The 23,605-nt window shown below is 44.2% G+C and overlaps 1 protein-coding gene across 1 annotated transcript in view; it reads left to right on the forward strand.

Annotated features, from left to right (window-relative positions):
• The window catches only part of LOC109914794 (neuronal-specific septin-3-like), a 149,326-nt gene that overhangs the window by 57,569 nt on the left and 68,152 nt on the right, over positions 1-23,605 (forward strand). Inside the window, exon 3 of the mRNA XM_048609683.1 lies at positions 20,269-20,397. Coding sequence (XP_048465640.1) covers positions 20,269-20,397 — 129 coding nt within the window. The remainder of the gene's footprint in view (positions 1-20,268; positions 20,398-23,605) is intronic.

The raw sequence follows: 23,605 nt of genomic DNA on the forward strand, positions 1-23,605 counted from the left end.
CAGCAACTTCTGTTTTTATTCCTGATTTACAGCATCTGTAGTTCTTTTGGTTTTTTTTTGGTTAAATTGGTACTCAGAGAAAAATCTGAAAACTGAAATTGGCAGTTTTTGTGGCAGGCCAAGATATCCAGTGACATGGAACCCAGGATCAAGAGGCTGAATGGCCTGTTTCTGCTCTGACGTCCCTCAGACTTTGACAAGTAAATGTTTCCCAGCATTCTCACTATCTCCCCTGTCTTTGGATATCTGTGCTGCACTGTGGTCACAGAGGGGGATGCAAAAGACTTGAGGAATGGGGCAGGGGATGGGGAGGTGCCAAAACTAAGAAACAATTGACTTCTTTTTTTCTAACCCCACGGCGACCAGTTATTTGGCTCCCTGTCTCACTCCCTTGTGGCTTCTTTGGATGTTAACATTTTAAGGCCTTCAGAAGGGCGTTTACTACATACTTAATGGCCCTGTCAGGTAGAACTTTTGATGTGGTTTCAAGGACAGACAGCTTGAGGCATAGAATCAAGTTAATACGTTACAACGAAGGTTTATATCTTGAATTTGCAGGGTGGAGAGTTTTAGTGTACAATAAGCACTTTTTTTAAAAGGCTGCCACTGTGATGTTCCACAGAGTAGGAATCTGAATTCAGGCTTGCAGCGGCAACATTGTCACTCTGCCTTTGTGCAGCATGGTGGTCCTGGCTGGGATGTCAGAAATTCCGAATATTCATATTTTGTAATAAGTCCTCATTTGGGAGATTGTGGGTGGTAAGCTTACACTGTCGGTGATTCTCACAGCCGCAGTGACAATATGCATTGTTAATCACCCACAGTACAGTTTGCTTTCAGTGCTCTAATAAACAATTAGACATAGAAGAACTGTTTAAAAAAAAGGAGCTGTGCTGTTGAAATTGAAAGCAGTAAAAGTATAATTGTTTAGTGGTACAGAACTTAAACATTGCTAAACAAAGTGGAAGCTTTTTATCTTGGCGCTCATCAAGCAACCAAACTTAGAAAGGGAACAACAATTTGTATAGCATCAGAAGAGAATGCTGATTGGTCGACATGGGGTTACAGCAGGAACTGTGTGCTGTTAATCTTGGTTAGCTGTAGTCGTAGTTAGCTGATTAAACTTGAACCAGCCAGGTTTGATGTAGGATTTGCTCTGGGGTGTGTAACCAGGATTGGCAGTCTCAATATCCCTTTCCTCAATGCAAAAGGTGCACCATATGGGTGTATTTCTATTGCCTGCAAAAAACAGGGTCCTGTGAGTTAATACATGTAGCTTCTCGGATTTGCATTGATATAACACACGTACAGTTAGAATCATGTCCTGTCGGTAGCTTTACCTCTGTTTAGAGGTATTAACCAAAAACAGGGCAATTTTCTTCAAACATCATGGGTTCCAAATCTAGAAGCATTTTGGATTGTAGTCTGGAATTTACAATATCTGGAAAATAAAAACATTTGACGTGAGTAAGTCAGCAACCAACATGTATATAGCACCTGTCACATAATAAAAACTCCCCAAGGCACTGAAAACGGTTGTGATCAGATAAAATATGACCACAAGTCACATGCTGATAATGGAAAGGGTGACCATAAGCTCAGGCAATGGGATAGGTTTTCTGGAGTGACCAAGGGGAGGGCAGAGAGGTTTAGGTTAGGAATTCCAAAGCTTAGAGCGCAGGCAGCCAAAAGCAGCGCATTGATCAAGCTGTTAACTTTTCCTTTTGGAAGTCTCATACCATTTGGATAGAACATTCCCCTTCTGTGAATTTCCTTGCTGACCCCCAATACAGAAATCAGCCAGCCACTGTGCTGTGTACAATCCTTCCATGTTCAATGTACAGTCAGTGTTAAGCACGCCCCATTTCCATTTTCTCCCTTCCAATTCCATCGCAGATGAGGCCACATCTTCCCAACACTTAGTATGTTTCCTAATTTTGTACCATTGTGCCTGAAGATACCTTCTCATGGTTAATGTGCCTGCAATAGAGGCCTGCAGCACTGCACCACAATGGACCTGACAAGCGGAGTAGAATAACATCGGAGACCACACTGATGATGTTAACTAGCATGGTGATGAAATGTCTGTACAATAACCAGCCAGCTCGGCGAGCAAGCCAACAACCTTTGGTTACCTCAATGTACAAAAAGCCCTCGTATATCTGGCTGGCTTTCCTCCTGCAGATTTGCCAGATCCAGTGAATTGTGGGGAATGAAATCAGACTCTGGGGAAGTGGTGAGGATGATTCCCTAATAAGATAAGTGTTGGGGAATTAACATGGATACAGGATTGGCTAACTAATAAAAGAAAGAGCTGGGATAAGGGGGACATTCTCAGCATGGCATCCTGTAACTAATGCAATGACACATGCATCAGTGCTGGGCCACATTTGCCTACAATATATATGAATGACTTATATGAGAAAAGTGAATGTACTATAGGGATGATAAATCTCAATGGGGAGGCAAGTGGTGGGAAGAACATAAGGAGTCTGCAGGTTGATATAAACAAGTAAGTTGGCAAAACGTTGGTAAATGGAATACAATTTAGGGAAATGTGATATTATGCACTTTAACAAAAACTGAGGAACTGAATATTATTAAAATGGAGAAAGCTGCAGAAGACAGAAGTCCTCATGCATAAATCACAAAATAATGCGAGCATCCAAGTTCAATGAGTAACTGGGAAAGCAAGTGGGATATTTGTCTGTATTGTGAAGGGAATGGAGTATAAAAGTAGGGAAGTCTTGCTAAAACAGTGCAAGGCAGTAGTCAGAGCACAGCTGGAATAGTGTGAACAGTTTTCGACCCCTTATCCAAGGAAAAATAGACTGACATTGGAAGCAATCCAAAGAAGGTTCATTTGCTTGATCCTCAGAATGAAGGGATAATCTTAGGAGGTGAGTTTGAGTAAGTTGGATAGAACTCGTTGGAATATAGAAGAATGAGAGGTGACATTTTTGAAACATGTGAGATTCTCGGGGGCCGTGACAGAGTGGATGCAGAAAGGTTGTTACCCTTATGGGAGAGTCTAGGGTCAGAGGGTAAAATCTTAGAATAAGGGCTCACATCTTTAAGATAGAGACGAGGAGAAATTTTCTCTCTGTGGAATTATTTATCATGGAGGACTCTGGATGCTGGGTGGTTAAGTATATTCAAGGCTGAGATAGACAGATTAATGACGTTATGAGGAAATGGCAGGCAAGTGTCATTGAGCGTTATCAGATTACCCTTCATCTCATTGTGTATTGCAGCAGACAGGATGGGCTGAATGGCCTACTGCTAATCTTCATGGTTTTACGGGCGAAGCTTGTAATGCACTTGGCAATGGGGCGAGCTGTGAGAAAACAGGAGCAAAGTTTCTTACACCTTGGTGGCAATTCTTTGGAAATTGAAGTGAGGTGAATGCACAACTTTTCAAAATGAATATGGTGGAGCAGGGGCTAGATGGTCTGCTTCTGTTCTCAGCATATGCCAGCAATAAGTTAATAGCCTTTGTTATTCCCTTGTGAGGAAGGATTTCTTTCAAATAAATTCCCCTATTCTGCTGACTTCTAACTGGGTCCTTGAATTTGCTACCTCTGCAACTTCTGACCTCTACTGACGGTGCCATTAACCAGTTGGCAAAAGAACATGAGATTCCCTTTGGTGTTGCTGAGTGTTAGATGATGCCAGCAGTATTTACTCTGGCAAGGCAGTGTAGTTTTATTGTTGTAGTTTTATTGGTTGCGGTCTGATAAAATTGCACTGGAGATAGATAATGTTTCATACTACATTGTTGCTCCATTTGCTTTTCCCAACAAGAAGTAAGCCTTTTGGATGTGTGATATGTCAGTTACTTCCCAGTATAAACTGTCAATTTGCATCAGTTTGATGCTCACACAAGACTATCAGTTCCATTTGTCCTGGTATCAGTTTTAGTCACCTGGTGGTCTATCGCTTTGAGTCATGTGATTTTCTGTGATTTCCCTCTCAAGTCATGACATTGTTTCAGTTTGAGTCATTGGGTTTGTTTCATTAAAGGAAATTAACTCCCCAGTTTCCTTATCCCTTGAGCCTCTTCAGTAACCTGCCTGGAAATTGGTGTTCCATTCCAGTGCAAATTATAAATAATAACAAGTAACTCGGAGCCTAATTGAAACTCACCATTGACAAGCTTTATTTTGCATTTCTCGTGTACAACAACCTTAAAACTCTTTGTGGTGATTGTAATGAGGTCAGCCAGGTGGACCTCATAGAATGTGAGTTCCCCGATTGGGGCTGTTAGTCTGATCAGAAAAGGAGTGTTAGATGTTCTGTTCACTTTGAGGGCTGGCTCTGAGGGAGCTGGATCAGTGTCAAGGACTCTCCATGTGTACATAAAAGGTGACTTGGTGACAAGATACCAGCCTCTGTGGGAGTTAATTCACTCTTTAGTGGCTTTCAGTCGTATTGCACATTCTGAAAGTCCTTCCTTCCTTAATTTAACACGAGTAGACCACATATTGGGATTTGAAAGCCACTTGAAGTATCCAGAGATGGTGATTGAGGGGTTAACTGGCTGCAAAAGGCAGCATTCAATGACAGATTTTTAATCAAATGGCCTAAATTGTCCTACTTCTGAATGGTTTATTATTGTTCCACAGTTTTTAATCGTTGAATCACAGGGATGACTTTTCATGAAAGGAATTTATATTTTAGAAGTAGAATGAGATTTTACTGTCACGTGTACTCAAGTGCAGGAGTACAGTGAAAAATGTGTCCATTCCTGGTGCCAAATTAGGTACAAAATAGAAAAATAAAGAAAAGTTAAAAGTTCAACATTATAGTCCTTCTATAGCCATGGGCCTGCAGTGGCACCACGCTGGGCTTGCCCCATCAGGGCATGCTCTCCCCCACGCTGGGCACGTCTCTCACCGCTGACTCCATCTGGCCTCACTAACTACTTCTCCAACCGCTGTCAAAGTCCCACCCGTCCCAGCTGCTGCCATGTTCCAGACTCCAATGCTATCCCCACACACAAACACGTAGGAGCTGCTCAATCACTCATCGATGCTGAAAAGCGACCTGACACAGGCTTGCCATTTCCCACTCCCTGAGGTGGCGGGAAGGCCAGTCAGAGTGATGGGTTAATCGAGTCAAAGAAAAATCAGATTCCCCTCCTTCGACAGAAACTATTGCAGTTCCTTCCACAGAGGGAGAGTTGACTATCTTACCAAAAAGGTAGCGAGAAGCCTATCTGTATGTATTTGAATTGTAGAATCCCTACAGTGCAGAAAGGCCATTCAGCCCATTGAGTCTGCACCGACCCCCAAAGAACATCCAACTGTCTTTTAAACATTGTAACTGTACTTGCATCCAGTACTTCCTCCGGCAGTTCATTCCATACACGCACCAAGGAAATCAAAATATGCAGATATATTCAAAACTTGACCAACTCAAGAGCAGACAGAACATTTCTGTAGCTCGGTACAAGGATAAGGAAATTCTTTGTAGTCTCTGACACACAGGCCATGATCGAACAGTCGAGCGCAGAGTCTGTGCCCAGTGGATCTCATCACCCATCCGTGTTCCCTCACCACACACATGTTTCTGCTCTTGCTGCCATACGATTTCCATTTTCAGAAGCCATGCATCTAGAACAAGGTACACGCTGTTGGCAGCGGCACTAATCTCACCGTAGGCACTTTGGCGCAGTAGGCAGCGGGCAGTTTGGGCTGAGGGGGCACTTGTAGGCAGAGGCAAGGATGTGGCTGGAGGAAGCAGCAACATACCGATGTGAAAGGCAGGGGGAGGGGGAGACACGTTGCTGTACGGGGTGGTCAGAGGAGCGTTTGCAGCAAACACGGTGCATGTGCGCGAGGAGGACAGGAATGCGTGAACAGGAAAGGGGAGGCACGCTGACTGTGGTGAGGTTGAACTCAGGTCAGCCGGGGGGTCCCAGCCCAGTCAGTCCTGGGTTTGGGCCATTTCTAATCCAGAGAGTAGGCCACGGTCAGTTAGGAGGGTGGCCCAATGCAAGCTTGGGCACTTGCATCCTTTCAGTCTGGGGACTGGGATCCAGACAGTCCTGGACATCAAGCAGGATCTGTCCTTGCAAATTCATTCTGAGGGAATGGGCACAGTTCGTCTGCTCTGTTCAGAAAGGTCTGCCCAGGAGATGGGCACTGTCAGCAGGCGAGGTGGGTCACCCATAATCCAAGGTCAGTTTGTAGAAGCAGACCATTTGGCCCATCAAGTCCACACCAACCCTCTGAAAAGCACCCCACCCAGACCTTGGTTAGCACTGCTGCCTCACAGCACCAGAGACCTGGATCCGACTCCACCCTTGGGAGTCTGTGTGGAGTTTGCACATTCTCCCGGTGTCTGCGTGGGTTTCCTCCGGGTGCTCCGGTTTCCTCCCACAGTCCAAAGATGTGCAGGTTAGGTGGATTAGCCATGGGAAATGTAGGGTTACAGGGACTGGATGGGATACTCTTCAGAGGGTCAGTGTGGACTCAGTGAGCTGGATGGCCTGCTTCTGCACTGTAAGGATTCTATGGGAAAAAAAAATACAGCACCTTGCAGGAGACCAGAGACAGACACATGAACGCAGGGCGGGATCTGATAGTTGCAAATTTTAAAAGCTGTGATGCTGCTTTGCTCATGATATACCCACAAACACAGCCTTAAAAAGACACTGTTGACTGAGCTGTGAAGCACAGTGTCAAAATCATACACCCAACATTTGGCCATCTGTTTCCTCCAGAGTACAAATGTCAAGCAAAGGGTTTTTAAAAGCCATTCGCTGTGGCTGTAGTGTGCTGTTTTTAATGCCTCAGATGACAGCAACTGGCCAGATAACTGGAAGAAAGTTGAATTCAGCGTGAAATGGAAACGTTAATGTCTAAGAAACAATGTGAGGGGACCAGATAATGTCACAATTGTCCAGAGCAAGGCGGAGGTGCTTGGTTCAACAGTTTAGACCCTGACATTGAATGATTAACTATTTATAATGTAGATATTTGTGAAATTGGACTGTCTTTGATAAATCGCCAGTTGACTTGATGTATCAATACAGGATCTCACAGGGTATTGATATTGTCGATTTAGATATTGATGATGGTAATTTTCATCAGATTCACCATTCCATATAATCTAAAACATCTACACTTGCTTTAAGAGCCTCACAGTGTGTGACTCAGCTTATTTGGGTTTTAACGTGCACCTCTGTGTCTACATATAGCCTCAGATTATGCCTAAGGTTTGTCCACACATAAACAAGTCAGATGGGTACCAAGAAATAATGCAGAGTGCTTCGGTAGGTTCATGGTAACTTTGTTTCAGTGACCTGGCTCCCAGTCTGATTTGAACCTCCTGACCCTGACAGCTCCCAGAGCCTTGAATCCCTCAGTGTGAGCGCACTGCAGTCTGCTTTCATGTTCCCAATTCTTTCATCATAAAACGTCCCTGTCACAAACATTCTATAGAGCTCGAGGAAGAAAGCCATTATCTGTTTACAGGGGGCCTCGTGTAATTTCACTTTAGTTTCTTTTCTCTCTCTCTCTCCTTAACACCCCAAGAATAAATCTGTCTGGAATAGAGTTTTGCCGCAGTTTGCGAGGCCTGTGTTGAAATGGCGCTTATGAGCTGTTACTCTGATTTGCTAGTTTCTCTTATTTCAATGCCTCCTGGTGTAATCCAGCTGAAAAGAAGTTTGATTCAGGTATGGACATGGAGCAGGCTCTTGGATAGAATGGTCTGGCTGCCTACTGTGAACTTTATGCAGTCACTGAGCTCTTTGGAAGGTTAGGTATCTGTAACATACCAAGAGGATTTTCTCCCCTTTTTGTTACATTGGGATGTGAGTACCCCTTGAACGGCCCCAACATTTTGTTGCCTATCTGCAATTGCCCTTGACCTGACTGCCCATTTCAGAGGACAGTCAAGAGTCAACCACATTGCTATGGGTCTGGAGTCACATGTAGGCCAGCTTGGGTGAGGGTGTCAGATTTAACTTCCCTAAAGGACATTGGTGAATCAAATGGGTTTCTACAACAACTGACAAGAGTGTCAAGGTCAGTTTTACCGAGACTAGCTTCCAATTCCAGAATTATTAATGGAATTTAAATTCCATCCAGTGCCTTAGACAGATTTGAACTCTCGATCTCACAGCTTTACCCTGAGCCTCTGGATAACGAATGCAGTGATATTACCACAATACCACCATCAGTGGTATTGGTGAAGAAGGAAATGTAACCATGCGATTGCATTTCTTCGTGATGCTGCACCAAGGCAGCGTTGACTGCATGTCCCCAGAGACAATGATGGGAGTCACAGTGTTGCATCGACTGCCTGCTCCACTCTGAAAGAGTACCTAAAAATAAAGACCCAGGAGAACAAATCCAGGGCCAAATCCAAGTGAGTAATGCCATTGAGGAAGAAGAAGCGCCATCAGTAACAATGACTCATTTCACGATCCAATGGATGTGTCATCTTCAACATTTCAGAATGGAACAAACTATATCTGCCAAGAACTATACCCATACTAACGTAGAATTATAGAATCCCTACAGTGCAGAAAATGGCCATTTGGCCTATTGAGTCCACACTGACACTCCGAACAGACCCAGCCTCCCAATCTGTAATCCCATGGCTAATCCACCCAGCCGCACATCCTTAGACTGTGGGAGGAAACCGGAGTAAGTGGCAGAAACCATGTTCACAGACACAGGGAGAACATCCAAACTCCACACTGACAGTCACCCAAGGCTGCGATCGAACCCGGGTCCCTGGCACTGAGAGGTGGCGATGCCAACCACTGTGCCACCATGCCCCCCAAAGCGTTTGTTTAAAAACTTCTTGTTCAGTTGATTCAGAACTGTTTATTACTTTAAGTAAAGGTAAAGTTGCGATAGGCTGCTGTCTCATTGGAGAGAGATGACTGGTGGAGGCTTAACCTGAGGGTCACCACCCCTCAGACACGAAGTAGGATTGAGAAGGAGAATCCTTCAGCTGGTGTAGGAATCGAACCCATACTGTTGGCATCACTCTGCCCTGCACACCAGCTGCTCACTGTACCCACTAATTGAGGTCCCACTCAGTGTTCAGTGATTGAATTTGATTCAATTTATGGATTGATTTATTGTCACTTGCATTTTACAGTGAATAACATAGTAAAATACAGTGAAAAGCTTCACCTATCACTACCTGGTGCTGTTTTGAATAGTCTAAGAATGAAAAGATATAACTGAAAGAGAGTCCATCTTCAATCCCACTGCCTTACCGCTGCCTGTGCTGGACTCCCCAACATAGGAGCTGCCAGTCCGCAGGCACTATCTCTTCACCACTGCCACTGATGGCAGGTCCCATGCTGAACCCACACTTGCTCCGCAACCAGGAGTTCCCGGCTCCGCTGCTAGGCCTCGATGACGTCAGGCGTTCCTGCTGTGGACATAGCATCGCTGCTACCACTGCCCCACTGACATCCGGTGACCCCGCTGTGGGCCTACCGCAACCAGGAGTCCCTGGCTCCGCTGCTAGGCCTGGCCCCCACCTCGACAAAAGTCCTGCTCCGGCCACCCTCCTCCAACATGTCACCTCGCTGGCGCCGCCATCTTGAAGAGCTCACCGCCTCCGATCGCTGGAGGAGCTTTGCTGGTGCTGCCCACGGCCCCGAACGCCAGGAGGATGTCCCCGTTGCCGTCACCACCGCCCCCCCCCACAATTGCCAGGGAAGATCATGCTGCTGCCTGGAACTCTTAAGGACCACACTCCATTGAGAAGAGGTCCTTTTGCTTGAGCAGAGGACCCCACATCCGCTCAGATTGAAAAAACACCCAGCTATCGCCCACAAAGGTTCTGTTCGGAGAAATGATTGCTTTTCACAAGGGGAAGGATAAATGAAAACCTGCCTTTCAAACAGCCATAACTCTGGTGGAGGAACTGAAACCATGGAGAGATGGCTTTTTATGTAGTGTCTGTTGCTGCCAACCTCATATTAGGCATTCAGGAGAATCCCTGCAGAAATTCTGGACTTTATTCAGCCTTTGGCTAAGTCTCATGATGAATGTAAAAATCAAAATCTCTGCATCGATGTTTTGGAATCTAGTCAGTAACTTAGAACCTTCCAAAGACGGATTTTTTAACAGGACTGCTGGAAGATGGAAATTAGTCGTTGTCGCATTCTCCAGCCTCTTAGCTTCTCTCAGAGGATATGCCATTGCTTTTAGAGAGGTACAGTTTTACTCAACACGAGGCTGGGGATTGTGTGATGGGTGATTTGACACCAGATTCCCCAATGTCTTTCTATCATCTACAAAGTACTACTCACGGCCTGTTGGAATGCTCTCCACTTTTACACCTTAAACACCCACTCCCTCCACTTCCAACACACAATGGCAGCAGAGTGTACCATCTACAAGATGCTGACTGCATCAACTCACCAAGTCTCCTTCAAATGCAGCTTCCAATTTAGTGCCCTTCACTATCTAGAAGGACAAAGGCAGCAGGGACACCACCTACGAGTTGTCGCTCCAAGCCACTCACCATCCTGAACGTCGCTGTTCCTTCACTGTCACTGGTTCAAAATCTTGGCACTCCCTCCCCACAGCACTGTGGGCAGTCCTACATTTCATGGTCTGTAGTGCAGGAAGGCAGCTCACCACCACCACCTTTTCCATTGTATTTAGGGATGGGCAATAAATGCTGGCTTTGTCAACAATAGCCGTGAATATAAATCCTTAACCCATCCAATACAGTGTTTTTTATGACTGCATGTAGTTAAGAATAAGCCTCGCCAATGTTTCTACCCGAAACAAACTATTAGATTCTGTTTTAGGAGGTCAAGCTGGGATATGGGCTGGAGCAAGTAACAGGCGTGTTGACTCTGACATGTTGAGTATGAAATGTGAGGTTATGGAGCATGAAAACAGACCCTGAGATAGTAGGAACTGCCGATGCTGGAGTCAGAGATAACACAGTGTGGAGCTGGAGGAGCACAGCAGGCCAGGCAGCATCAGAGGAGCAGGAAAGTTCAGAAATTTCTGAAGAAGGGTCCTGACCTGAAACGTCAGCCTTCCTACTCCTCTGATGCTGCCTGGCCTGCTATGGAAAAGACCCTTTTGTCCAACTAATCCATGTTTAACATGTTCCCAAAACTACACTAGTACCACCTGCCCGTGTTTGGCCCATATCCCTCCAAACCCTTTTCTATTCACGTGTTTATCTAAATGTCTTTTAAATGTTGTAACTGTACCTTCATCCACCCCTTCCTCTGGCAGTTCATTCCATACATATAGCTGCTTTCCTTCTACCTTAAGGGACTGAGTCCATCTTCCTGCTGGGCGCCGTGAAGAAAGGAGAAGCATCATTGTAAGTTGTCAATCTTAGTAAATCTGACTCCTCTTAGAAATGGTGAGAAAATATCTTTCAACCTCATGAACACATTATGGTTCTTAAAGTTACATTATGGTTTATTCGAACTGTCCTCCTCTCCTGAAGGTTCTGCTTCTACAGCTCTGCAGCTGCTAGCATCATATGAAAGTGGCCTTTCTATACAGTTGGTGGAATGAGCAGCAGCTGGCTGATTAGCTAGGGAAGGTATCACAGTCAGGAGTGATCCTGTCCTCACTCAATCTCTATTCATTGATGATGTCTCGTTGCATTCGCTGGTCAGCAATCAGGATTGAGATTACATCAGATTTCTCTTACCTCGACATAGCCCAAGGAGGTTATGGCCAGTTACAATATCCCAGTTACAATATCCCAGTTACAATATCCCAGTTACCGTATCCCAGTTACCGTATCCCAGTTACCGTATCCCAGTTACAGTATCCCAGATACACTATCCCAGATACACTATCCCAGATACACTATCCCAGATACACTATCCCAGTCACACTATCCCAGTCACACTATCCCAGTCACACTATCCCAGTCACACTATCCCGGTTACAGTATTCCATTTACAATATCCCGGTTACAATATCCCGGTTACAATAACCCAGTTACAGTATCCCAGTTCCTAAGCTGACAAGACTCCATTTGCTCAATATGAATCGGGAATTAAGATTTCATAAGTAACATTTCCAAAAAGCAAAAATACATCTTTGGTCTCCTTTTGCTTCGTGTGAAAAACAACAAACATGCATTTTTCTAAATTCTTCCATGATCCCAGGATGTCCAGAAGCATTTTGCAACCAATTAATTCTGCGATGAGGTAATGGTTGTAATTTAGGGTAGGGTAGGGTGGCAGCCATTTTGACCACTGCAGTTCCTTCCACATCACACAGTGCCAGGCACAACCTCTTCCCGCTGGCTTGGAGACAATAAGGTCTGCAGATGCTGGAAGCCAGAGTCCACGGTGACAATTCCGTGCAGTGCTAAGGGAATGCTGCACTGTTGGAAATGGCCTTCCTCGAAATGAAGATTGCTTCCTCAAAAAGCCGGAGGGGAGAGTCTATAGGTGTGAGCCTGGAAAAGCACAGCTGGTCAGACAGCATCCAAGGAGGAGGAGGAGTAGGTAAGTCGACATTTCAGGCCAAAACCCTTCGCTGGTACTGAAACCTGCTCCTCGGATGCTGTCTGACCAGCTGTGCTTTTCCAGGCTCACACCTATAGACTCTCCCCTCCGGCTTTTTGAGGAAGCATTCTTCATTTCGAGAAAGACTATTTCCAACAGTGCAGCATTCCCTTAGCACTGCACGGAATTGTCAGCCTGGACCCCCCTGTGGGGCTGCAGTCTCTAAAATGGAGTCTGAGCCCACAATCTTCTGTTCACTAAGCAGATGCAGAGAATGCATTTGTGAAGCTACTGAAGTGGTTCTTTGTCTCTCATTTGCATGTTCAGTGGGCTGCGGATCGCTTAGCAGCGCTTCTAATTAGTCATTTAACTATAAACAGAAGTGACTTCCTTTGTTTGCCCATGATTGTTCCTTTGGCTGTCGGCCTGTGGAAACGTTCTGTGGGTGAGTAAGATTGAGAGTTTAAACCAGTGAATGTCTCCAAGGAACATCCAAGGCTGAACTTTCCAGTGAGGCTAAAGCTTTAACAATATTGAGCTAGAAGCAAGACTGCCTTTCCTTGAAGATTGTATGTTTTTCACATCCTAATAGCATTATGAAATGTTTCACAGCGAATGAAACTTTTTTTTGTGCTGTTCCCATTGTTAGTGAAAGTGGCAATGATTAGGAGTTCCCACAAGCACAAGGGTGATTAGTTTATGGGCTTTGGATGGAGTTTCCTATTCTTCCTCCACAACATTGCCCTCTCTGCCCTTGTCACCGCTCTCCTGGAGCTGAAACCCTCATTCATTCCCTTGGTTACAGTTCAGTCTGAACTGTGCCAGTGCCCTGCCCATTTTCCACCCACCAAATATGGGAAGCCATCCAAAACTCTGCTGCCATCATCCTCAACTCTCATGAAGATGCCTTGTTGGTAAAAGAAAATCAGATTTTACATTGAAACCAGCATTTAAAACAGCAGAAACTTTACCAGCTTTCAAGTTTTAGTACTGTAATAACAGTCTTCACAGCAACATAGATTCAATAATTTATGACAATAAAAATTAGGTGGGTTACAGGGGGATGGGACTGGGTGGGACGTTCTGAGAGTCGGTGTGGACTTGTTGGGCCGAAGGGCCTGTTTCCACACTGTAGGGATTCTATGATTCCCTCTCAGTCTCTCTCGCCCTCATTTTCATTCTTGAAGGCACTCCTCAGAAATTACAACTTTGACCAAAACTTTTACGTTGATGATCCAAAAACCTTATGTGGCTAGATGTCAGATATCTGTGAAATGTATTGCATGCTGTCTACATAGAAGGTGTCAGTGAAAGTTGTTTTGTTGGTGGTGGTGCATGTTTATTCCTTGACACTGCGGGAATGGAGACATGCTCCTCTTCGGGAAAGATGAGAGAAGTAAAAGAAACAGGCAGTGAGGAAAACAATTATCAATCCTGGGAAATAGTCCATTGTTTATACCTCAGACAACAGTGAGCTTCTACAATATGTTCCTTTTTAATACTTCTTAAGTCCAATAACTTTCACGTTCTTGTCGACTGTAAGGACTACAGATGCTGGAAGCCAGAGTCAGTAGATGTGAAGCTGGAAAAGCACAGCAGGTCAGACAGTATCCGAGGAGCAGGAAAGTCAACATTTCAGGCCAAAACCCTTCAGTTTCAGCCTGAAACGTTGACTTTCCTGCTCCTCGGATGCTGTCTGACCAGCTGTGCTTTTCCAACTTTCTCTTTCACCTCCTTCCCTCCCCAACAAAGTGACGGTGTCTGTTTATGATCATATCAAGTCGTAAATATTAAGTCATCCACAAACTGTGGAGAATTTAGTCTGGGGTCACACTCATATCCGCATTGTATGCTGCTCAAAGCTCAATAGTGAATTTCCTCACTTGTTGGTTTTGTGAATTCAGAGTCAGTCCATGATCTCTACATCCCCACACAATCAGAGATTTGGGGAGTTCAATCTAAATAAATTCATTTGTAGAGTCACAGAATCATACAACATGGGAACAGGCCCTTGGGCCCAACTCGTCCATGCTGACCAGTTTCCTAAACTGAACTAGTCCCATTTGCCTGCTTTTGACCCAAATTTCTCTAAACCAAATCCACGTACCTGTCCAAATGCCTTTTAAATGTTGTAATAGTACTGGCCTCTACCACTTCCTCTGGCAGCTTGTTCCACATTCGCACCACCCTCTGTGTGGAAAAAGTTGCCGCTTGGGTCCTTTTTAAATCTTTCCCCCTCACCTTAAACCTATAAGCTGTTCAGGGTAATGATGTATTAAAAAAACAAATTTGCGATGCATGCATTTCATAGACACACATATATAATAGAACTTTATATATTTCTGCAGTTCTATATACTGCTGATTGAATGAATGGGCTTCAGATTGTGATAAAAGGCAGAAATCGATAAGGAGCTGGACTGGTACTGTCTGTTTGGTTTGGATTGTGGTGAAGGTCTCTGCATGTTTGAAATTGGCAATATCATCACTAGATGATGCCTTGATCTGGTTCAAAATATAACCAGGGCATTCATTCAACCATTGTAAAGTACCATGGTCTCATTTAGGTGTCAATAAATGAACAGGTAGGTTATGCTGTGTTTGGCAAGGAGTCTGAGCTTTTCATTGCACTGGACTGAATAATCTAAAGCGGTAGTGTTTAATAATGCATTAAGTCTGTGCTCTGTCATTGACAAATTTGCCTTTAGCCTTTTTGGCTTGTTTTTTTTTTCTGCCTGTGAGGCAGTTCCCACGCTGTTTGTGCGGCATGCCACAGGGAGATTGGACATTTCATACAGGCTTTGCTCTTCCAGCTGTAATGATAACACTGAACAGGAACCTGGTGCCGACTGTCTATTCGAAATCTTGCCAGAGTTCTGAGCTTTCCTTGACCAAATCTAACAGGCCTGGAGAAGGTCAGTGAGTTCTGGCGTGTGCAGGATTGACCACTGTTAAGGCACTCGATTAATTTCATTAACATAGTGACGGTATTGATATAATGTCAGCATCTGTTTTTCCTCTGGAGCAGTTCACAGTGTTGCAATGCTGTAAGGACTAATTTGTTTGAAAGATGTTTGATGGGATTTAAAAAAGCATTTTCCACTGATACAATCAGCAGGGCATTTAATGATGTGTGGATTTGGTAATCATTTTAAGTGTCCGGTAATAAGGAGCTCATCCGGAACCTGATTGAGATGATGCATCTGGGTCCTTTTCACAATTCGCTAAAATAGATCGATAAGCCAAAGTCTGGTCAAAAGGTTAAGGAAAGGAAATATGGCAGGGTTCCAGCATAAATTACAGGAGGCAAATTTATTGCTTAATTAAACAAAAGATCCAGTAAAACAGTGCTCGTATAAATGGAGTGTTCAAGATAGCTTTGAATTTTCAGGTCTCCATTGTAAATGTTCCTTATGGACACAGCTCTGATACATTCATAAGTGAATGAACTTGTGTACATGATAAAAGATTCCTCACAGGCCAGATCAATTCAGATTTATTTAGGTTACATTTTTACAAAGAAATTAATTGTTTTCAACATTCCTTTACAAAGAAATTAAGATGTTTGGCATTGCCTCAAATTATGCAATTTTTTTTAAGAAGTAGAGAATTCTGGAAGAGTAGGAGGTCAGTCACGCTGTCCTGTCTGAAAAGGTGCTATCCAGCCTAATGCCACATTCTTTCTGTTCATTTATCAACATAGTGGTTTTTTATAAGTGGACTATTGCTGTATTGTAAATTGCTGTTACTCCTACAGTGCAGTATTCACATCGTTACAACCCAATAAGGATTAATTTGTTGAAAACTGTTTGGAATTTAAGGAGCCATTTTCCAGTGATATAATCAGCAGGAGGTTTTCAAAACACAGTGAGGGTTTCTGCTTTTTCAAGGCAGTGAGTTCTTCTTTGATTTCCCTGAGCTAGCTACTGTGAAGATGGTGGTGTTAAAGATAGTGACCGTGAATTTTGAAATGCGTGCTTTTATAAATGGGTTTGAGAAATAGGGGTGTCCAAGCTTTTGAAGCCATAAGGAACTGATGGCTCGTGTGAAGGCTGTTAAGTGAATTAAGCACAGAGATTGCTGGAGAAGCTCAGCAGGTCTGGCAGCATCTGTGGAGAGATAAACCGAGTTGATAACGTGAGCCCAGTATGACTCCATATAGTCACTACATTATGGAAGCGGGCTGTTTGGCCCATTGAGTCCACACCAACCCTCCAAAGAGCAACCCATCTCTCCCACCCTATAACCCTGCATTTCCCATGGCTAATCCACTTAACCTACACATGCCTGGAATAATTTAGGAATAATTTAGCATGGTCAATCCACCTAACCTGCACATCTTTGGACTGTGGGAGGAAGCCCACACAGACACAGGGAGAATGCGCAAACTCCACACAGACAGTCATCAGAGGGATTGGGATACAATTAGGGGCAAGATGGGCAGGTAAGAGGATACAAAAACAAAGTTGCTGGAAAAGCTCAGCAGGTCCGGCAGCATCTATGAAGGAGAAAACAGAGTTAACGTTTCAGGTCCGGTGACCCTTCAAGGTAAGAGGATAGCTTCTGATAGCCTTGCCTCCATCCTCCGTGACCTCACATTCCCCACTAACCTCACCTTGTAACCAGAAGGGGAAGAAAGAACACACCACCTCACTGCTACATCCTCCGAGGAATCCAGCAGGCCTTGACCAAAGGACTTTGGACCGTTGATTGGCCCGGCAACGTCTGCTGACCCGGAATGCCAGTGTCGAGGCCTGCGATTGGTTGAGAAACTCACCTGCGCTGTACCTGTCAGCTTTCCGCCAGTTGATTAGCTGGAGATTAATTCACCTTATCTCAGAGGGTGGGGTTGACACATTAACCACTGTCTAACCCTCACTCCCCAAAACGGAGTGACTGCAATGAAAAATACTGATGCATCACGTCGTCCCACACAGGAATTAATGGTACTGATTCTGTTACACCTTACTGAGACTGTCTGAGTGATTCCATTGTTAAATACCTGAACTGCAATGCTCTGAATTTAATTGGATGGTGCTGACATTGCGATTTGAATTAAGGGAGCAGATAAGAGAGGAATAGAGGAATTCTTGAAAGAGTAGACTGGGGGCTCTTGAGGTGCAGTGGCAGTGTCCCTGTCTTTGGATTAGAAGCCCCACCTGCCCCAGAGCTGCATCAGTACATGCCTGAGCAGGTAATTAAAAATACCAAAAATCAGGTAGTTCTCACAGTCTTACAACACATTTGTACTTATTATAGCCTTTGTGCACAGTGTGAGGCCCCACAGAAATGCTGTTGTGTGGCATGTAAAGCACAGGTGTTGGATAATAAACTGACTCGAACAGTTACTGCAAACTGTCTAGCTAACATTAATATTGGGTTAATTAAATGTTACCTGTTGCTCTTTAATGATATCATTTTCCTGGTTAAATACTAATAACTCATCCCTCATATTTAAGGCTTTCCGGTTTTTGGTGAGAGACATGATTGTATTTTTAATTCCAAGGGTTTAACGTTTTCTGCAACTTTGCTGAAAAGTAATGAAGCAACTGAATTGAGTCTATTATTTACATGTGTACCAAAACAATTGCAATAAAGGAAGGGACTCCGCACTACCACGTGCTCAAGGGCGACTGGGAATGGACAATAACAAATAGGAACAGGAGTAGGCCATTCGGCCCTTTGAGTCTTCTCCACCATTCAATAGGATCATGGCTGATCCGACGTTCCTCACAAACACTTTCCCGCACTTTCCCCGTAACTCTTAATTTCACTACCAATGGAGGGTCTATCTAACTCAGCTCTAAATCTAGCTCTAATTTAACGTATATATTTACTCTGCCCCTCTGAGAGAAGAAATTCCTTCTCATCTCAGTGTTAAATTGGCGCCCCTTTATTCTGAGACTATTCCCACTAGTCCTAGACTGTCCCATGAGGGGAAACATCCTCTCAGCATTTACCCAGTCAAACCCCTTAAAAATCTCAAGTGCTTCAATGAAATCACCTCTCATTCTTCTAAACTCCAGTGAGTAGAGAGCCAAGTTGTTTAACCTTTGTTCAGAAGATAATCCTCCATACCAGGGATCACCCCAGTGAACCTTCTCCAAACTGCTTCTAATGAAACGATATCTTTCCTTAAATAAGTACTCACTTCCCAAGAGCAAATAATAATAAACAAAAAAAATTGTTTTTCTGTTTCATTTCAATTTAGTCCATGGTTGCCTTCTGCTCTCGGCAACATGGATTCCTGATGGAGGTTCAGTTTTAAGGAGATTGAGCACCTTCTTGTTCCCCGTACAGATGGTTAATCCTCATCTGCGGAACTAAACATGTGTGCTTTGGCAGCTCTTCCAACCTTGAGAGAGATCCAGAGTGAGGTGGTTGACTGAATAACCCCTTGTTGCCATTCACGGGGAGGCGATGGCCGAATGGTATTATCGCTGACTGTTAACCCAGAGACCCAGGTGACATTCTGGGGACCCGGGTTCAAACCCTGACATGGTACACGGTAGAATTTGAATTCAATAAATATCTGGAATTAAGAGTCTAACGATGATTGTGAATCCATTGCCAATTGTTGGAAAAACCCATCTGGTTCACTAATGTCCTTTAGAGAAGGAAGCTGCCAACCTTACCTGGTCTGGCCTACATGTGACTCCAGACCCACAGCAATGTGGTTGACTCTTAACTGCCCTCTGGGCCACTAGGGATGGACAATAAATGCTGCCTGGCCAGTGACGCCCTCATCCCGTGAATGAATAAAAGAATTCACTGATGCCAGTGCTGTGGTGCTTCACGGGGCTAACATCTCTCAAACTCCACACAGTTATGGTTTCACTATCTATGAAAGGATGTAAATTCATTGGAGTTGGTTCAGAAGAGGTTTACTAGATTGAGTCTTGGAAAGAACAAATTTTTTATCAATGGGAGATCAAGGATCGTGGGGAGAATGCACAAAAGTGGATGCGAGGAGTGTTATCGATCAGCCATAATTTTATTGAATGGCAGACCAGGCTCAAGATTCCAAACGGGGCAGATCATCTGGTCCAGCGACACACAGAATTATCTGTCCATTCAGTTCCTTCTGTTTTATATTTTGAATTCACTCACTCCACTTGATGGATGTCACCGTGCTTTTCTTGTCTATTCAAGACTATCGTGTAACCTGATTCCAGCCTCTTGCCCACGGCCCCCTTGAATTGAGTACTGACAGGTGCTCACTGCAACTTTTCCCTTTCAGTAGACAAACAGTACAGTCCACTTGGTATCTCCTCCCACAGGCGGAGGGGTGCACCTGTTCTGTGTGTCTCTGCTGTGGCAGTGATAAATGGTGTGCTGGAGGGGTCATGAGCATCTAAATATGCAACCGCACTGGTCCAAAGCACTGTTCCCAGCAAAAAGGACAAGGCCTCTTCAATATGCACATAGTTCATAATAAGCTTAAGCTAGAGATAAGCAGACCCAAAATATTGGGACTCTAGGAACCTTTTTATAGATATCTGCAACTATTTTTCTGCACAACCTAGATTTTGTCCAGTAGACATTATGACAAGTAATTTGAGCAAAATCTGACCATCCCTCCCCTTTGGGCTGTTAGTATACTGAGACAAGACTTGATTAAATGGTTTGGAAAACATTTAATCATTTCTAAGTTACAGTTGACTGCCAATATTTGTGGTTCTTTGTTCTTTTTAGCTCCCTGTTTTCAAAAGCTAGAACCCTTTAGCACTGTATAGAAGGTAAAATCGCTGCCTTACTTTTAAAGCTTTGCTTTCTGTCCTAACGCAGGTGAAAGTGGGCTTGGAAAGTCAACATTAGTAAACACCTTGTTCAAGTCGAAAGTCAGCCGGAAATCTTGCACACCCAACTTTACAGAGAAGATTCCCAGGACCGTAGAGCTGCAGACTATTAGTCACGGTACGTTTTCTCCGAAACCACATTGCAATGTCACTGGAGTGCAGAATCTTTCTGTGTTGTGCCCTGCAGCCATGGAGCTTTCTGCCATGATGCAATCATAACATTAGTGAGGTAGTACTACCCAGATGATATAAAACTGGAAATCACTGTGGCTGATGTCTCCAAATTAACAAAACAACTTGTATCAAATTCTTCTTGCCATTATTTTAAAAAAAGCACTGACCCGTTTAAAATAAACATGCTAACACCTCTGTTGAAATACCGAATGGAGAAATTTGATATGGGTCCACTGATACTATCAATTACAATCTTTTAGATTGTATGAAAATGCTGAACGTATGTAGTTGGCAAAGCTTTTGGCTAAAGAGATACATTTGCATTTGAAGCAAATTATTTTACTCAACAGCAAGGGAATGTGATAAACGAAATTTAACTTTTGAGAGGGTAATATGATGCATAGATTGTTTTACAGCTTTGTTCAAATTATTATTTGTCACAATTGATATTCACTGCTAATTCAAAAGCTCAAACAAAGGGTGGCTGTGAATAGAGACAGGCCTCCTGTGGTGCTCAGGCTTTTTAGCTGAACTCTCTTCAGTGTTTTCTCTGCCTGCTGCAGAGCCAATGGCCATCAGGGTTTATTTGTAGAGAAGGGAACATAACGTAGACAGATGTGGATTAAGACCAAACATGCAGGAGTGAGAATGAGGGGAAAGAGTGAAGTTGATCCGGGGAGTGTGAAGTGACGTAGATAAATGGGATTAGTATGATCATGGTGGAAACAGGCCCTTCAGCCCAACACCAACCCTCCGAAGACTATCCTGCCCAGAGCAGTGGACAGTGGGAGCCTTTTTCCTCGGATGGTGATGGCTAGCACGAGGGGACATAGCTTTAAATTGAGGGGTGATAGATATAGGACAGATGTCAGAGGTAGGTTCTTTACTCAGAGAGTAGTAAGGGCGTGGAATGCCCTGCCTGCAACAGTAGTAGACTCGCCCACTTTAAGGGCATTTAAATGGTCATTGGATAAACATATGGATGATAATGGAATAGTTTAGGTTAGATGGGCTTCAGATTGATTTCACAGGTCGGTGCAACACCGAGGGCCGAAGGGCCTGTACTGCGCTGTAATGTTCTATGTTCTAGAGCCATCCCGCTATCCTTTCCCCGTAACTCTGCATTTCGGCACCTAATCTACACATCCCTGAATACCATGGGCAATTTAGCACAGCCAATCCACCTAACCTGCACATCTTTGGACTGTGGGAGGAAACCGGAGCACCCGGAGGAAACTTGCACAGACACGGGGAGAATGTGCAAACTCGACACAGACAGTCACCTGAGGGTGGAATCGGACCTGGGTTCCTGGTACTGTGAGGCACCACTGAGCCACAGTACCACCTTGGTTGTGTTCAGTATCATCAGAAAATGCCTGAGTCACAACAACCCCATTCTGTGTTAACATTTTATTCAAAGCCCCTTAGGTTGTGGGCTATTTTCAGTGTCACTTTTCAGTGGATCGTATGGCTTTGCCAATCTCAGCCCAATTCCTTTTGGGCACAGATTTGGTGCTTAAAACTGTTACAAGTTGATACTGAATCTTGCGGTGAGAGATTTTCGAATTGGCAGTGTGGGAAACAGAGAAAATAAATCACACTGTTCTGAAGATACTGCCCTGAGGCTGGGATTCAAAGAGATTGCAGGATCAGAGAGCCGGAAGCTTTACTCTCCATCTGACCTGTGCTCTCTGTGACCTGCTGAAGGTGACTGCCAACAGGTCACCAGCAATGCCTGAGTATTCTCTTCTCCAGCACAATCATCTGCTTTGTGAGCAGTAAGAAACACCAGGGGATTTCACATTTAAAAAAAAAAAAAATTGCTGAGTTTGCTCTTTACCTTTGAAGCAAGCCTTTCACTTCAGTAATGTTAAAATGCATTTGAAGTAAATATCCATCAATCCAACAAAGTTGTTTAAGCTAAATAAGAACCGAAAGGACTGCGGATGCCTTAAATCAGAAACAAAAAACAGAAGTTGCTGGAAAAGTTCAGCAGGTCTGGCAGCTTCTGTGAAGAAAAAAATCAGTTAACGTTTTGGGTCCATTCTGAGGAAGGGTCACCGGACCCGAAACCGTTAACTCTGATTTTTTCTTCAAAGTTGCTTAAGTTGCTGGGCTTCCTCATGTTTTGGCATTGTGTAAAATTATGTAAATATTACATTGTAAAGGCAGCTCCATTGCTGTGTTGTTTTGCCTCTTCCTGTAATCATATTATAGAATACAGTACTTGGTTAATGGTCATTGATTTGACAGAGAGATTTTGAGCTGGATATTTGATTGCATATTGCTCATTTATTGGAACCAGGGAGCAGTGAATCTAATAGTGTGTGTGTGTAGGCACTCAGACTGTACCAGAAGCGTCACATTGTTTAGCGCACTAACAGGTCATAGACCAGTGGCATGGGCAGGTTGGTGAGGTGGGGGATGGCAAGGAGTGTTGGCATAAAGCACATGGGTTGGGGTCTGTGTGGCCCTGCATTGGGGATTGTTGGGCACAGGCCTGTTTTAGGCTGATTCTTCAAACTGAATGGCAACATGCGCTGGGCGCGTTATGGTCTTTTCTTCCAGACACACCATATCCTCACCACCGATCTTTTACAGAGAGTAGAAGAATACTTGCCCGAATTGTACCCACTGATGCTTCCACCTTGGCATCAGTATGAAACTGGAGGCTTTACCAGTCTCCACCATAGAGCTAGAGGATCCCACCGAGTGTCTGTGCCAATGTCTTGTTCAGATTACGAGCCCTTTTTGGATCTCACCCAGCCCGGAATGAATGCATCTAAGCCTATTTGCTGGACTCCCAACACAGAAACATCTGGATATCCCCCGCTGTTATCTGTTTGGATTAATCTCAGTCCGTATAACACCAACTGAAAGGAAAGGCTTGTATTGAAGGATTTGCCATTATTTGTGAGGAGTAGTCAGGCCTGGTTGGGGGGTTGGGTTGGGGCAGGACGTGAGATTAGGGGCTTGTGGGGTGTTAGAGGAAGTGGCCAGGTCAGGACGTATCTGTGAGCTTCAGGGATTGCCTGGGGGAGTCAGGAGAGTACCCCGAGGGGCCAGGGGATACCGTAAGGAAGTTGAAAGTTCAGTGTGAGTGGTTGGGAGTTCAGAATGTAGTTACTCAGGAGTTAGGCCGGCCTTTACCT

Source organism: Rhincodon typus, chromosome 21, assembly GCF_021869965.1.
Source record: "Rhincodon typus isolate 14 chromosome 21, sRhiTyp1.1, whole genome shotgun sequence".
NCBI lineage: Eukaryota > Metazoa > Chordata > Chondrichthyes > Orectolobiformes > Rhincodontidae > Rhincodon > Rhincodon typus.